Here is a 16457-nt window from a genome sequence, read left to right as displayed (position 1 = left end):
TTTAATCTGTATGTTGCAGACCTCAAGACAGTTCTCAGAAGCAGCAAGTTGTGTACACCAAAGCTAGGTAGAATGTGTGTGCCGCATTTAAAGTATGCTTATGATGCTGTCTTTCTAGGCAAGACTATTTTTACCCTACAGTGCTCATTGATGCCCTGAAGAGTTATTGTCTCAGCAATGTTTGTCAATAGACACCTAAAAAAAATTGTACATTTGGCAAAAGATTTGAAAAGACTATCATGTGATCATTTAAGGAATCCCTGATCTTGGGTCCACTAGTTATAAATAGCTTGGATAAATTTCACGAGGTAGGTGGCAACCATCTCAATCTATCCACCCTAAAAGCAAAATCAGTGTCTCTCTCGTTTGCATTATGTTGTATATTCCAGTGGCTTTCATGGCCCTCCCTTGTCCCAATTTTAAAAGTTATTAAAGCTACATTTATTAAGCTACTTTTCTAGTAAGGATTTAAAACCGATTAGTTGAGACTGAGATTTGGACTGTTGGAGTTCCGTATGGCGAAGCAGAGTTGGAAAAAAAAAAAAATTGTTCAATGATTATTCACATTAATTGCCTCATGTTCCCTGCATCAAACAGATCTAATTACTAAAAAAAAAAAAATAACGTTGCTGCTTAAATTTTGGTTTGGGAGCTCGCAGTAAGCAATTAAAATATGGTGAGAAGCAGTTCTTGTTATGCACTTGCTTGACTTGCTTACAAAGTGATTTTTGAATATCTTTTGTTTTCTCTCTAGTTGTCTTCCTGTAATGCATTTATACAAGCACGTTTCTGTTCTGGGGATGTATGTATTATTGTGCTATGGCTCATATAGGTCTCAGTGGTCTTTCACTACAGTGTGCTTCTAGATAATGTTTATAAAGCTACCATATTGGATGCTTGTCAGCCCTTAGGTAATTCTTTTTTTTTTTTTTTTTACAATAAATGTAAATCTGATGCCCTCATCAAATGATTCATGTTTTGGCTAGTCCTAGGTGCACGTAAAGTTCAGCCCCTAATCAGAATATGTGCTTGGAAACCTTCAAACTATTTAGGAGGGCAGGATGTATCCACAAGTACAGGTTAGTCGTGGTAGTGGCCTGTGTCCTGGGAGCCCTAGGTTCCTTTCCTCCTAATAGCTCTCCCACATACTTCAGATCGGTCATGGGCTAAACAGACTGAGGCTAGAGCTATGAAGGAATTACTGAGCTTGTGAGGGACATCTATTATACAAGGCCAAAATGTCAGCACTGACCTTCCCTCCAGTCTGGAGAAAGAGGAAATTGAGTCTGATTGCCAGAATCTTTAAGGCGATTAATAAACCGTTCGGTGCTGGAGCAAGCTAATTTATGCATTTTAAAGGGTTGTTAACAATTCAGATATCCTTAATCCCTACTTTTTGATTCAGCATAGCCCGGGAGATTCACAGATCAACAAGTGTTAGCAGTTGCCAGCATACTTGGATAACTATGCTATGATTGCATTTAGTGAAGCGCTACTATTAATGCAATGAATGTTTCTGTCTTAAATTGTTTTGTCAGTAGAATTACCACTGTTGATTCTGCCTATGGGTATTTTTGTCTGGTTTTTATTTTTTCCTCTAATACATTTCTTCTTTTTATCTTAGTGCCTCCGGCCCATCCCATGGTTTGCTGTTCACCGTCTGGACCACAGATCTGTACCAAGAAGCCAGGTCGTGGCAGGAAATCACTTTGCAGCCAACGTAAAAGGAGGAAATCTGCAACACCAGACCCTAAAGAAAAACAAACTTGTGGTAAGGGTGACTGTTTACTTCAGCAGTAGTATTTGGTTGGAGAAAAAAAAAAACACGCCTTTACCTTTAAGGAAGATTTAAACTGGAAAATGCCATGGCATGCTTAAAAATTAAATCATTTTGGCTAGCATTAGGTATTCTTTAGGATTTTTAAATATAGTCTTTGCACACAGCTCTCCTTTTTAAAGTGGATGTCCCACCCTTCTTAGTCAGAGGTTCTCTGATCCTTATTCGGCTTGGAATATGGTTATATTTCATGTAGAAGATCCCTCCCCACTGCTTTTTGTGATCCTTTGAGCTACATACGTTTTCAAACTGTTTCCAGTTTGCACATTACAAGTAATTATGGGCCTTGACCAATCTGAGACCAGTGAATTGTATTAATAGTTTGTGATTTGTAGTGCTTATGACTGACAAAATTGGTGTTTAAGCCAAATGTATCACTTTAAAATTTGAAGTGTATTTATTTTTGGGTTGTGCTTGGGGTTTAAAAGGAAAAAACATAAAAAAGGGTCTTGTATCCTGAGTTATCATTGGAGAGTCAGGCAGGCTTTCTGCTCTTGTCATCCCTCTGCTTTCTAGACCTCTTTTGCTCATTAGGTGCGTTTCTTGAGTGCTTTTCAGGTACTAGTCTCCTTCATCCTACTGCACAGGAGATAAGTGCTAAGGCAGCTCCTATCACCTTTCAGTGTTGAGTTAGTTAATCTGCAAGGCAGCCATATGTACCACTCCGCTTTCTGGATTTTTTTTTGCACTCTGATGTCTTTTCATAACTACTTGATAATAGTTTTTGGTTAGCAATCCTGAAGGATTTGTTTGGCACAGTTCTTAATTAGGTAGTCTTCCCCCATTTTGAAACTCGTGGTACCATCTCCTTACCTCTGGCTAAGCTAAGAGACAAACCTTTTCAGATAAATGACTTTCTCCTCAAGAACCATACAGGCATATTATGTAGTAAGGGTCCCTTCCCCAGGCCAGACGCGTACACTGCATTTTTTTGTTCATTGATCTATCTGGATTTGATCTTATTTCTTTGTTACTCTGCGAATAAAACATACCAGCAAAGTTTCTAGCTTTTTGTGCTGTTTTTCCCAGTCTTCCTATGGTACAGTGCTCTTGTTTTAGGAGTTACACACTATTTGCAGTTGTAATCAGCATTCCTGTCCTGGTGGCCTATGAGAGGAAAGGTAAGCTTACCACCCAAATACGCTTTCAGTAGGAGAGATTTTGTAGCATCAATAGGTGTTCAAACCCCAGGAACACAGCACTTCTCCTGTTAATGCAAAAGCGAGCTACTCTGATCAAGAATCATCCCATGAGGAAGTCCCCTTACTAGCTGCCCACAGTTAGCAAACCAAAAAAGCTTACAACACTTGGTTGAACAGGTGTTGCTTCCAGTTTGTGCAGGCTTATCCTGGATAGGTCCAACTGTCAAGGGAAATTGTAATTGAATAGCACATATTAGTCTTGAGGGGCATTGAAGCGCTTGTCGGCGAGTTACAGGCCACTGAAGAACCCAGAGGATTAGTGTGGTGGATTAGTATAAAGAAATGAAAAGTTAATTTGAGGGGTGGACATGTAAGTCTGTTAGTTTGGGTGAAAAGTATAAAGTAGAGATAGAGGAGGGAAGTGTCTAGATAGACATAGAGGTAAAGGATGAGACATACAATAGTGCATTGGTGGGAGTTGAAGGCTTTTTCTTTCTTTTTACAGTACGAGTAAAGTAATATATAAATTTATAACTGCAGAGAAAATGTACACATTTATGAAAGATGTTCAAGTATGGATAGATAGAAAATTAGACTTTGCTGTAGGTAAAAGCTAATTTATTTGTGAATTATTTTGATATATATTTTTTTTTTTAATATATTTATTTTATGTTTTCTTTATATCCTTACTCCCGGTGTGCTTTTTCGGGAAGCAAGACTCCCTCCACTTACGTTTGTGTTGTATCCTGTGTCCCCTGCCTTGTCTGACTGTTCTGATGCATGGAATGTTGTAGGACACCTGGTCCCACTGAAGAACACACTTCTCTCTCCTTCAGTGCCTGTGTGACATGCTCTTCCCTGAGCGTGAATAATTGTCATTGAAAACCGATGACTCACTGCTCAACTCCTCTAAATTGAATGGTTCCCTGGGCGAGGAAAAAGGATGCGATATACCTCCTGGACACCAAAACTCCTTATACCAGCACTGTTTGTCCCGTTACAGTTTTTCTCCAAATATACCTCCACAGTGCTGGTCATCCAGCGCTTTGTATTTCCTCAATACACACCCTATTACTTGTCTTTACTTTTGCCAAAGCTGATTTACAGTAAGTACACTAAGGACTACCTGCTGTTGCATCCCTCACCACATCAAGATCTGTAACAAAAAAAAGCTTCTTTCTTTAAACAGCTTAACATCTTCTTTACACAGCCTCTCTTAGCTTTTCTGTGAATTCAATGGCTTGCTTCACATGACTATACCCAGCATTTCTGTCATCAATGACAGGACATCTACCCAACTCTACTCTTCTCTCCATGACTTCTCCCTCAACTTGGACAAAGCTTTCTTAAATGACTTAGTATGGTAATGTAGGAAGTTGGCTCTGTATGCACTATTTCAAAGTAAGGAATGGTATGCAGAGTCCAAGGGTTCCCCTTAGAGGTAAGATAGTGGCAAAAAGAGATAATACTAATGCTCTATTTTGTGGTAGTGTGGTCGAGCAGTAGGCTTATCAAAGGAGTAGTGTTAAGCATTTGTTGTACATACACAAGCAATAAATGTGGAACACACACTCAGAGACACTTCCAGGCCAATAGGTTTTTGTATAGAAAAATATCTTTTCTTAGTTTATTTTAAGAACCACAGGTTCAAGATTTACATGTAATACTTCAAATGAAAGGTATTGCAGTTAGGTACTTTAGGAACTTTGAATTAGCAAAATAGCATATACAGTTTTCACATAAATCACACATAGCTATTTTAAAACTAGACAGAGCAATTTTCAACAGTTCCTAGGGGGAGTAAGAGTTTGTTAGTTTTTGCAGGTAAGTAAACCACCTATGGGGTTCAAGTTTGGGTCCAAGGTAGCCCACCGTTGGGGGGTCAGAGCAACCCCAAAGTTACCACACCAGCAGCTCAGGGCCGGTCAGGTGCAGGGGTCAAAGTGGTGCCCAAAACGCATAGGCTTCAATGGAGAAGGGAGGGCCCCGGTTCCAGTCTGCCAGCAGGCAAGTACCCGCGTCTTCGGAGGGCAGACCAGGGGGGTTTTGTAGGGCACCGGGGGGGACACAAGTCAGCACAGAAAGTACACCCTCAGCAGCACAGGGGCGGCCGGCCGGGTGCAGTGTGCAAACACGCGTCGGGTTTTCAATAGGTTTCAATGGGAGACCAAGGGGTCTCTTCAGCGATGCAGACAGGCAAGGGGGGGGGCTCCTCGGGGTAGCCACCACCTGGGCAAGGGAGAGGGCCTCCTGGGGGTCACTCCTGCACTGGAGTTCTGATCTTTCAGGTCCTGGGGGCTGCGGGTGCAGAGTCTTTACCAGGCGTCGGGATCTGGGAAGCAGGCAGTCGCGGTCAGGGGGAGCCTCAGGACTCTGGCTACTCACGGTCTCGCAGTCGCCGGGGAGTCCTCCCCCTGAAGTGTTGTTTCTCCACAAATCGAGCCGGGGGCGTCGGGTGCAGAGTAGCAAGTCTCACGCTTCCGGCGGGAAACGCAAGTTTTTTAAAGTTGCTCCTTTGAAACAAAGTTGCAGTCTTGGGTGAACAGAGCCGCTGTCCTCGGGAGTTTCTTGGTCCTTCTAGAGCAGGGCAGTCCTCTGAGGATTCAGAGGTCGCTAGTCCCGGGGGAAAGCGTCGCTGGAGCAGTGTCTTTAGAAGTGGGGAGACAGGCCGGTAGAGCTGGGGCCAAAGCAGTTGGTGTCTTCTCTGCAGGGATTTTCAGCTTAGCAGTCCTCTTCTTCTTAGGTTGCAGGAATCTGAGTTCCTAGGTTCTGGGGAGCCCCTAAATACTGAATTTAGGGCTGTGTTTAGGTCTGGGAGGGCAGTAGCCAATGGTTACTGTCCTTGAGGGTGGCTACACCCTCTTTGTGCCTCCTCCCTGAGGGGAGGGGGGCACATCCCTAATCCCATTGGGGGAATCCTCCATCTGCAAGATGGAGGATTTCTACAGGGAGTGCAGAATTATTAGGCAAATGAGTATTTTGACCACATCATCCTCTTTATGCATGTTGTCTTACTCCAAGCTGTATAGGCTCGAAAGCCTACTACCAATTAAGCATATTAGGTGATGTGCATCTCTGTAATGAGAAGGGGTGTGGTCTAATGACATCAACACCCTATATCAGGTGTGCATAATTATTAGGCAACTTCCTTTCCTTTGGCAAAATGGGTCAAAAGAAGGACTTGACAGGCTCCGAAAAGTCAAAAATAGTGAGATATCTTGCAGAGGGATGCAGCACTCTTAAAATTGCAAAGCTTCTGAAGCGTGATCATCGAACAATCAAGCGTTTCATTCAAAATAGTCAACAGGGTCGCAAGAAGCGTGTGGAAAAATCAAGGCGCAAAATAACTGCCCATGAACTGAGAAAAGTCAAGCGTGCAGCTGCCACGATGCCACTTGCCACCAGTTTGGCCATATTTCAGAGCTGCAACATCACTGGAGTGCCCAAAAGCACAAGGTGTGCAATACTCAGAGACATGGCCAAGGTAAGAAAGGCTGAAAGACGACCACCACTGAACAAGACACACAAGCTGAAACGTCAAGACTGGGCCAATAAATATCTCAAGACTGATTTTTCTAAGGTTTTATGGACTGATGAAATGAGAGTGAGTCTTGATGGGCCAGATGGATGGGCCCGTGGCTGGATTGGTAAAGGGCAGAGAGCTCCAGTCCGACTCAGACGCCAGCAAGGTGGAGGTGGAGTACTGGTTTGGGCTGGTATCATCAAAGATGAGCTTGTGGGGCCTTTTCGGGTTGAGGATGGAGTCAAGCTCAACTCCCAGTCCTACTACCAGTTCCTGGAAGACACCTTCTTCAAGCAGTGGTACAGGAAGAAGTCTGCATCCTTCAAGAAAAACATGATTTTCATGCAGGACAATGCTCCATCACACGCGTCTAAGTACTCCACAGCGTGGCTGGCAAGAAAGGGTATAAAAGAAGGAAATCTAATGACATGGCCTCCTTGTTCACCTGATCTGAACCCCATTGAGAACCTGTGGTCCATCATCAAATGTGAGATTTACAAGGAGGGAAAACAGTACACCTCTCTGAACAGTGTCTGGGAGGCTGTGGTTGCTGCTGCACGCAATGTTGATGGTGAACAGATCAAAACACTGACAGAATCCATGGATGGCAGGCTTTTGAGTGTCCTTGCAAAGAAAGGTGTCTATATTGGTCACTGATTTGTTTTTGTTTTGTTTTTGAATGTCAGGAATGTATATTTGTGAATGTTGAGATGTTATATTGGTTTCACTGGTAATAATAAATAATTGAAATGGGTATATATTTTTTTTTTGTTAAGTTGCCTAATAATTATGCACAGTAATAGTCACCTGCACACACAGATATCCCCCTAACATAGCTAAAACTAAAAACTACTTCCAAAAATATTCAGCTTTGATATTAATGAGTTTTTTGGGTTCATTGAGAACATGGTTGTTGTTCAATAATAAAATTAATCCTCAAAAATACAACTTGCCTAATAATTCTGCACTCCCTGTAAAAGTCAGAGTCACTTCAGCTCAGGACACCTTAGGGGCTGTCCTGACTGGCCAGTGACTCCTCCTTGTTTTTCTCATTATCTCTCCTGGACTTGCCGCCAAAAGTGGGGCTGTGTCCAGGGGGCAGGCATCTCCACTAGCTGGAGTGCCCTGGGGCATTGTAACACGAAGCCTGAGCCTTTGAGGCTCACTGCTAGGTGTTACAGTTCCTGCAGGGGGGAGGTGTAAAGCACCTCCACCCAGAGCAGGCTTTGTTTCTGTCCTCAGAGAGCACAAAGGCTCTCACCACATGGGGTCAGAAACTCGTCTCTCAGCAGCAGGCTGGCACAGACCAGTCCTGCACTGAACAATTGGGTAAAATACAGGGGGCATCTCTAAGATGCCTTGTGTGTGCATTTTTTAATAAATCCAACACTGGCATCAGTGTGGGTTTATTATTCTGAGAAGTTTGATACCAAACTCCCCAGTATTCAGTGTAGCCATTATGGAGCTGTGGAGTTCGTTTTTGACAGACTCCCATACCATATACTCTTATGGCTACCCTGCACTTAAAATGTCTAAGGTTTTGCTTAGACACCGTAGGGGCATAGTGCTCATGCACCTATGCCCTCACCTGTGGTATAGTGCACCCTGCCTTAGGTCTGTAAGGCCTGCTAGAGGGGTGACTTACCTATGCCACAGGCAGTGTGAGGTTGGCATGGCACCCTGAGGGGAGTGCCATGTCGACTTAGTCATTTTCTCCCCACCAGCACACACAAGCTGGCAAGCAGTGTCTGTGGTGAGTGAGGGGACCCTAGGGTGGCATTAGACATGCTGCAGCCCTTAGAGACCTTCCCTGGCATCAGGGCCCTTGGTACTAGAAGTACCAGTTACAAGGGACTTACCTGGGTGCCAGGGTTGTGCCAATTGTGGAGACAATGGTACATTTTAGGTGAAAGAACACTGGTGCTGGGGCCTGGTTAGCAGGGTCCCAGCACACTTCTCAGTCAAGTCAGCATCAGTATCAGGCAAAAAGTGGGGGGTAACTGCAACAGGGAGCCATTTCTTTACAGTCAAGCACTGAGAAACTTGAAAAGCTCTTACAGGTCTCCAGCACCACAAAGCACAGTGTTCTGGAGTGTTCCTAAGAAACTACTTTCAGGGTAATCACTTACGTTTCTAATAAACCTGACCTAGGGTTCACATGTATGGCACGGGTTACTGTAAGTGAAATAAGGTTTGCTAGTTAACTTATGACAGAATCAAGCTACCAGAGGGTACTCAAAAGAGGATTCTGCCAACTAACAAAACCTCTTCTTTTCGGCAGGCACTTAACACTTGTCTTTGTTTTACTAATCCTTTACTTGTCACTTCCTTGGATTTGGCTTCCATGCTGTGTTGTTGACACAGATCACCTCTCCGACCACAGAGTTCTCACTTTCTTATGATGAACTTTTTCCATTATCATGTACCGTGTCATTGTTGTCCTCTCTTTTAAGTTCTCTGCAAGTCTTCTCTTTTTATTGGAGACGAAGACTTAGCAAAGTTACTTAAGTGGTCAAATAATATGCTTACATTTTGCAGACGCTCGTGCATGTGTAAAATGTATCTTAATATTTAAAGTACTTTTAATAAAAATGACACTGCTAACCAATATTTGAGGGTTCATATTTTGGTATTTTTGGTGCACTCTCCCATCAATTGCCACTGTCCTTTCAGTTTTTAGGTGTCATTGGCTAAAGTGTTAAACATGCTGCTTCGCACCTGAACTTCTTAATTTAATTCAACATCATATCATTCTTTATGGTACCATAAACAGTGGACTGCTTTTATGCATATGTGGCCCTAATCTCAGGAAAATAGTTTTACAGTACTTGTTAAAAAAAAAAAAGTTACATAAAGGAACCATGCCTATAAGATAACATTTTATATTTTTGGGGGTTTTAACAATGAAACTTATAAGTCAAATCAGTTTTAAGTTGCTTTCAAGAAAAAAACCTACAGTTTTTAAAATTTTTCCTTTTTTTTTTTAAACATACAAAAATGGAAAAAGATCACGGCAACTTTGTTGTACCTGAAGTAAAACACATGACACTGCACCTTCCCATTGTACCCAAGTCTCCGTCAGTCAATTTTCCCAGCTTGAGAAGAACGATCTTATGTGTTTTGACATTAACTTGGTAAAGGTTAGGGGGTGGGCGGAGTTGGCAGAATTGGATTCTGCTGAATTACATTAAAATTCCATAGATGGGCTAAGTGGGCATTTTGTGATATTTTCTTAGCGTAGAATGAACCCTCTTATGCAAAAATGGATGCGAGGATGCATTTTCCTCTAAGAAATAGCGCTGCCAAATACCAAATGTACTTACTAAAGGGCATGTGCTCTATCTCCCCTGAACATGGGTTGATTAGTACATCCACAGTTGGCACATTTCATTTACTTAAGTCTCTAGTAAAGTGCTCTATGTTTGCACATGGCTTGTAAATTAAATGCTGCTAGTGGGACTGCAGCACTGCATGTGTCACCCACTCAAGTAGCCCTCAAACATGTCTCATTGCAGACCCTGTGTGTGCAGTTACACTGCCATGCCTTCTTGGCATTTAAAACCTCTTGCCAAGCCTTAAAAACTCATCTTTTATTACATATAAGTCACCCCTGAGGTAGGCCCTAGGTAGCTCTTTGGGCAGGGTGCTATATAATGAAAAGGCAGGACATGCACCTTTAGAATTTTCATTTCCTGGTAGTGAAAAACTCCCAAGTTCGTTTTCTCTGTTGATGCCCACCCTTATCATAGGCTAACATTGGGGATTCCTTTTTACATTCAATTAAGTGCAATTCCTGATTGAGAAGTCTTTGACCATATTTCGTACCTATGGAATAAATCCTCTTTAATGGTTGTAGTATTTACTATTACAATTTTGAAAATGTCACTTTTAGAAAGTTGGTATTTTCCTTCTCTTAGCCCTGTGTGCCTGCAGCCTGTCTCCAAACAAAGTTTTGACTTGGGTGACAGCTGGCTTTCTGCATTCTCTCTAGATAGCCTCACACAAAGGAAGAGTAGGTGTGACTAAGTGGCCATCTGCATGGTGATGGGTCATCTTGTGCGGGATGGGAGGGACGAGCTGACACACCTGGATGGGCAGTGTCATGCTCTCACATAAAGGACTGCTTAACTCTTTGTAGTGAGTCTGGAGCCAGGGCTGGACGAAAGGATCTCTGTGCACTTCAAAGACCCTTCATTGAACTCCCCCGACTTCAAAGGAACAAGTGGGTATACGTACTGGACCTCTGATTTCAGTTCAACTCTGCCAAGTTCATCATTAGTTGGGTACTGCAGTTGACTATCGCACATTATTGCCTATAGAAAATAAATTTGATCTGTTGATGGAGACTCCAGGTATAGTCAGACAAGTCTTCTCTCTTCTGGGCAGCTTTGCCTCCTATAGCTGTATAGTGCCCAAAAGCAGTTCACATGTTACCCTATCTATATTGATCACGGGCAATGACAGACTAGGAAGAAAACAGTCACCTGAAAAACAGCTCAGTTCATTCCCTGGCATGGTGATTCAAGAGGAATAACAAGGTATTCCGAGTTCTTTGCACAGGCCAACTTCTGAACAATTCAGCGTCACAGATGCATTCATAGAAGGATAGGAAGACCATGTGGGACTCCTATTGGATCAGATTGTATCGGGGCTGAACTGTCAATTTTCCCCATGATTAGACTATTTTCCTTCAAGCTTTCTTTTTAAATACTTGTTACATCGCAGAAAGGGGCTTGAGTATATTCAATGTGAGGAAAGAATTGCATGGAAAATCAGAACTTTGGCTTCAATGTACCTATGATATAGCGTGGAAATGCAGAACACTGACTCTAAATCTAAACAATTGTTTGTAAATTATATAGCTCTTCATTCAGGTATGGGTCCCGCTAAACAGAAAATTGCTGAATAAAGAGTTCCCATTCTCGACATTTGTAAGAATGTCACTTGGAGGAGTGTTTATACATTTGCAAAGCACTGCTGCCGTAATTGGGACTCCTTCAGTTACAATTATGGGGCCAAAACTTTCTGCTCAACTTTTCTTAATTTCTTTGGCTATTTTTCTATTGCTTGTATGTTTCCTACCCGAGAGGCAGGAGTATATTTTCAGCTTCCTGGTCTATTCTACTTTTTATGGGTGTTCTAGAGAAATCCAAAATGGGAAAATAGGTTGCCTCATTGGTAGTCTCACTTAATCTATAAACATCTCATTCATCTTCCAAAAAATATTAATTGTTTGGGTTCTTCTAATGCTCTCACCTGTTTCCTTTTGAAAACAAACTACCTGACTAACCCTGCAGTGCATGATGGGAATTTGCAACTTAAGGATTTCTTAACGGCATAGTTACTTCATCTTAATGCATGTATTAATTTGTGTTCTGGGAATTCTGCACCTGTGTCAAGATATTCTACTTTTTTGGGGGGCTCAAAGTGAATACCCATAAGGGATAATTGTAATTATAATTAAGTTATGTCATGTTGAAGATTGGGTGGACCTCATAAAGGGGTTGCAAGACTTAGGCCCAAGAATACGGCGATTCACTGGTCATAAATCATGCTATTAGGAGATGCAGTCCTCAGAATGGTGAGTAATTTGTGGGATTGAGGATACTCTACTCCGAATAGGTGGTGCGTTTTAGCGGTGTGGGTGGTGGTGCGGCTTGCGGGAGTAGAGGGGGCAGTAGAAAGAGGATGTTAGACGAAAGAGGAAGATGTGCTCCCCGTGTTTCTGTAGGCTGACCGGATCCAAGCTGTGTTTCTGCCTATAGCAGCTGCCCCCCAAAGATGCAATTTTATTAAGTTCAGAGGTTCAATCAGTAAATACTGGGTCCAGTGTTTTTGGACCTAGTAATTCCGGGACCACAAACCCAGATCATTTATTTATTGGGGAAGCAGTATCTGTGTTTAGGATAGTGTTCTTCCATACTGGGGATAAGTGCCCTTGTGTTCATAAAAGGGGCTGGTAAGATGAGGTGATAACCTTAAAATTGCTCCTTGAGGAAAGTGTTATAGGCCATGTTCAGTTGTCTAAATGAGCATTCCCTTCCAAAACGAATACATAAAGGCTCATGTTTTATAATCTGAGTAAAGGTTTTTGACCTACCAACCATATAATGTTATAATTTTCAGCATATATCTTAAATATCTTGTTTTAAAAAAAAAAAATTATAACCGTAACCAATATCCGAGGTGATTCCCTAGTTATTTTTTTTTCTTGTTTCAGATATCCGTCTCAGAGTTCGGGCAGAGTACTGCCAGCACGAGACAGCGCTTCAGGGAAATGTCTTCTCCAATAAGCAGGACCCATTAGAACGACAGTTTGAGCGATTTAACCAGGCCAACACCATCTTAAAATCGCGGGACCTAGGCTCCATCATCTGTGACATAAAATTTTCAGAACTCACCTACCTCGACGCATTTTGGCGTGACTACATTAACGGATCCTTGTTGGAGGCCCTGAAGGGGGTTTTCATTACAGACTCTCTTAAGCAGGCAGTAGGCCATGAAGCCATCAAGCTTCTAGTCAACGTGGACGAAGAAGATTATGAAATTGGACGCCAAAAACTGCTTCGGAACTTGATGATTCAGTCTGCGCCTTGACATTCTCTAACACTTTTTTTTTTGTCTGGTTGCTTGTCCACAGTCTGATTTTTTTGAGGATCTTTTTTTTAAAGATTATTACAAAAACGAAACGCAAGCTCAGTATGACATACTCTTGCTGAAGGAACTGGAACGGGTGGAGGAGGGCCCATTTGAAATCCTGACTCCACCCCCTCGTTCGCTCTTGTTTCCCCCACAGCCTCTCTCCATATTTTTCTTTTCATAAACCCAAATAAAAATGTATGGGAGAGATGAAGCACTGATATTTCCATCTCGGGGCCTGTTAGAGAATGGTGGTTTACCAAGCATAGCACTAAGAGGAAAACGAATAAGGTGATTCTGTGGAATGCTCAAACAATGGAAAGGACCTTGACTTCTCGCTCAGTCTCACCAAGCTCTTCAGACTTCTTGTTTCGCTATTTTTTTTGTACTGTGTAGTACTAATAAAGAATGATTATGAACATTGCTTTGGCAAGAAACCTTGGCAAATGAAAATGCCATATTATTGTGAAAGTTCAATAGAAAGGTTTTTTTGGAAGTTGGTGGCATGAAAGACGATGAAACACTGTGTGACCCTCGTAACCTCTTCAACTCCTTCTCTTTAAAAAAAAAAAAAAAAAGACAAAAAAGAGGTGTCAAGACCAAGAGGATGTGGGGATCCCATGCAGTACATCCTTGTGTTCATGATTTATTTTTTAGCTGTGTTCACTAATGGTTAATTTTTGTTTTCTCTCTGTGGCTCCAATTATTGATTAGCTATTTGGATAAAAAATTGTGCAGCGGTCGGTGAATAGGTTGACCAATATTGATGTCTAAAAACAAAAAAAAGAGAACAAACCCCGCTATTGTTGGGGGTTGAACATATGTAGCATTTCCCTAATGGTCTTTAGCCAACTTACAGTGTAATTTCTCACTGTTATTCAGTCTGTTGCCAATATCACTTTTGATGTCTCATCTGTGATCTGTATGACTTAAGTTGGGAGTGTGAGAGGAGAACAATAAACATTTGTCCTACCAGTGAAAGTTTGTCTTGAAGATTACTCTTGAAACACTTAGACTTATTTGTTTTTATTACTAAAGGTCTTTATGAAGTTCAGTGAATATAATGGCAGGAATAGACTGCGTATTTTGAGAGAATATATTTTTTTATAGCTTTTTCATCTCAATATGTGTTTTGTTGCTTCATGCTAATAATTTGTGCATGAAGGTGGACGAGACATAACAGCATAACATGGTTTGTGATATCAGTGCAGCAACATCTCTTCCTGGTGTAGGTGTACATCACAAAAAAATAAGAATGAAAATGAAGAATCTGATTTCAAAAGAGATTTTCCATGTATATGAAAATTGATTTGCCCTTACTTTTTTTTTTTTGTTTGAGCTTTCCTACCCTAACACGGCACACTCTTTCACGCACACAATTGCTCATTCTTTTCTACTATGGTTTTAACTAACTGATTTTTATCACTCCAGTTAAACATTACAATTCTTTGGTAACTGAACACTACAAACTGGAGTTGGTGACATGTTTGTTGATCGTGTACTTTCATTTGTGACAATGTTTATTGAGGTTACTGTTTCTTGTACTTATCCGAAAAAATACAGTTTCAGAGCTCTAATGCTTGATGGTTTCTCGTACCCCAACACTGAATGACAGATGGTAAAATCAGAAGTAGTGCAACAGTAGGAGACATCTAAAGACCATGGAGGACACACTTATAAAGATCTGGTGTAGGTTCTCCAACACTTAAATTTCTATTACCTTTCTTGTTCTTGTTATGTCACATGCAGTTTATGTACTTCTGGATATAGACCAGCTTCATTACTTCCACATGCCACTTATAATTTCAACAAATTTATATTTTTGTTAGGCAATAATATGTTCATCTCACTTCATCTTTATTCAGTTAAAATATTATATCACCATGAAAGATACACCATAAAGTCAATTAACATTTCATACACTTCCCCTTAAACTCCTTGTTTTTTCTGCTGCAGAAAGAAAATAAGCAGCGTGATAAATATTGTTCATCAAGTAAAAACTGTAAATATAAAAGGGTATGCTTCACCTGTTAGGAATTTTGATTTCTTGAGCAGTAGTTAAATAAAATGATTCCTCAAAATACTGCACTTGGGACAAAACCTAATAAAGTGCAATGTGTCTTTTCGAGGTAACTTCTCGCAGGGGCAAGGTACTGTTTCGGATTCCTTGGCCATAACTAGCAGGTAAGCAAGCTTCATCCTAAACCATGTCAACAGGTAACTATTATGGTTTAGACATTTCCATACAACGATAAGGCAATATTAACAAAGTAATTTTAACCATAATGGATTGTCTTACTGAAGTTTTGACAATAGCACCGAACTTCCTCTCTGAATGTTTCCAGCGATGAAAGCCTTTTTTTGTGCCCTTTTACAACAGCCTTGGTAATGTAGCTGGGGCAGTCAAACTAGTGAAGACAGACTGAAGACTTAAAGCTGAGCTTTATAAAACTCAACTATGGTATCAGCATAGAATAGTCTAGTCCAAGGCATTCTTCCAAAATTAAAAGATTCAGCTCTGTATCAGGTTTGAGCCACACTTTGAGCCAACTACCAGTATTCCAGAACATACCGCTATGCTTTTTAGTGCAAGCATCAATGAGTTTCTCCCTACCTATTTTTTTCAGTTCCTTTAAAATTATTTTGTAATTTGATCAAGAGAAGGAGATTATGGTACGGTCTCTAGGAATTTGCTTCAGAGGACAACTTTAGTTGTCGGTGGGCTTCAGTGGTCAAACCACCTATTAAGGGGGGGGTTTAAGTGTATTACCATACATAGACAAAATAGACTGCCACAAACGGAATTATATCAGAACAAAATTAAATTGTATGACAGACCATTATCAAGCCACACCTCAAACTTGTGCACATTTCTGAAACAAGTTTGTATAAAATACAGTGGCCATAACTTTGGCCCATTTTACCCTGCGCCTTTGGTCCTGCAGTGTTACCACACCATTGTAATCAGACTCCAGTGTTTTTTCCAAAACTCCACTCAAAAGAGGATGTCAATGGGTTATGGTTGCTACAATCACCCCATAAAACCTTAAATTTTGTAGGTGAGGGAAGGGTGCTCAAGGTAACAGAAATTAAACCTATAACCAAAAGATTTCCGCTACCAGTGAAAGTAGTAGTGCTAAGAGGACTGTAGAGCCAACCTGTGAATCCGACAAAATAGATAGAAGTCAAAATAACAGAATTATTCATATCTCCTTGGTTTGAGTGTCTAAAGTGCCTTAAATGTGTTAATTACAATCAACTGATTGTTATCTACAATAGGACAGCCATCACATAGTTGCAGGTTAAAATTGCCAAC

The 16457-nt window shown here is 41.2% G+C and overlaps 1 protein-coding gene across 1 annotated transcript in view; it reads left to right on the top strand.

Moving 5' to 3' along the window:
• DEDD (death effector domain containing) overlaps positions 1–14122 on the top strand; it is a 54110-nt gene extending 39988 nt beyond the window's left edge. Inside the window, exons 4-5 of the mRNA XM_069218282.1 lie at positions 1625–1771; positions 12723–14122. Coding sequence (XP_069074383.1) covers positions 1625–1771; positions 12723–13099 — 524 coding nt within the window. The 3' untranslated portion in view covers positions 13100–14122. The remainder of the gene's footprint in view (positions 1–1624; positions 1772–12722) is intronic.
• The last annotated feature ends 2335 nt before the right edge of the window (positions 14123–16457 follow it).

Source organism: Pleurodeles waltl, chromosome 12, assembly GCF_031143425.1.
Source record: "Pleurodeles waltl isolate 20211129_DDA chromosome 12, aPleWal1.hap1.20221129, whole genome shotgun sequence".
NCBI lineage: Eukaryota > Metazoa > Chordata > Amphibia > Caudata > Salamandridae > Pleurodeles > Pleurodeles waltl.
This window is presented reverse-complemented; position numbering and strand designations above follow the sequence as displayed.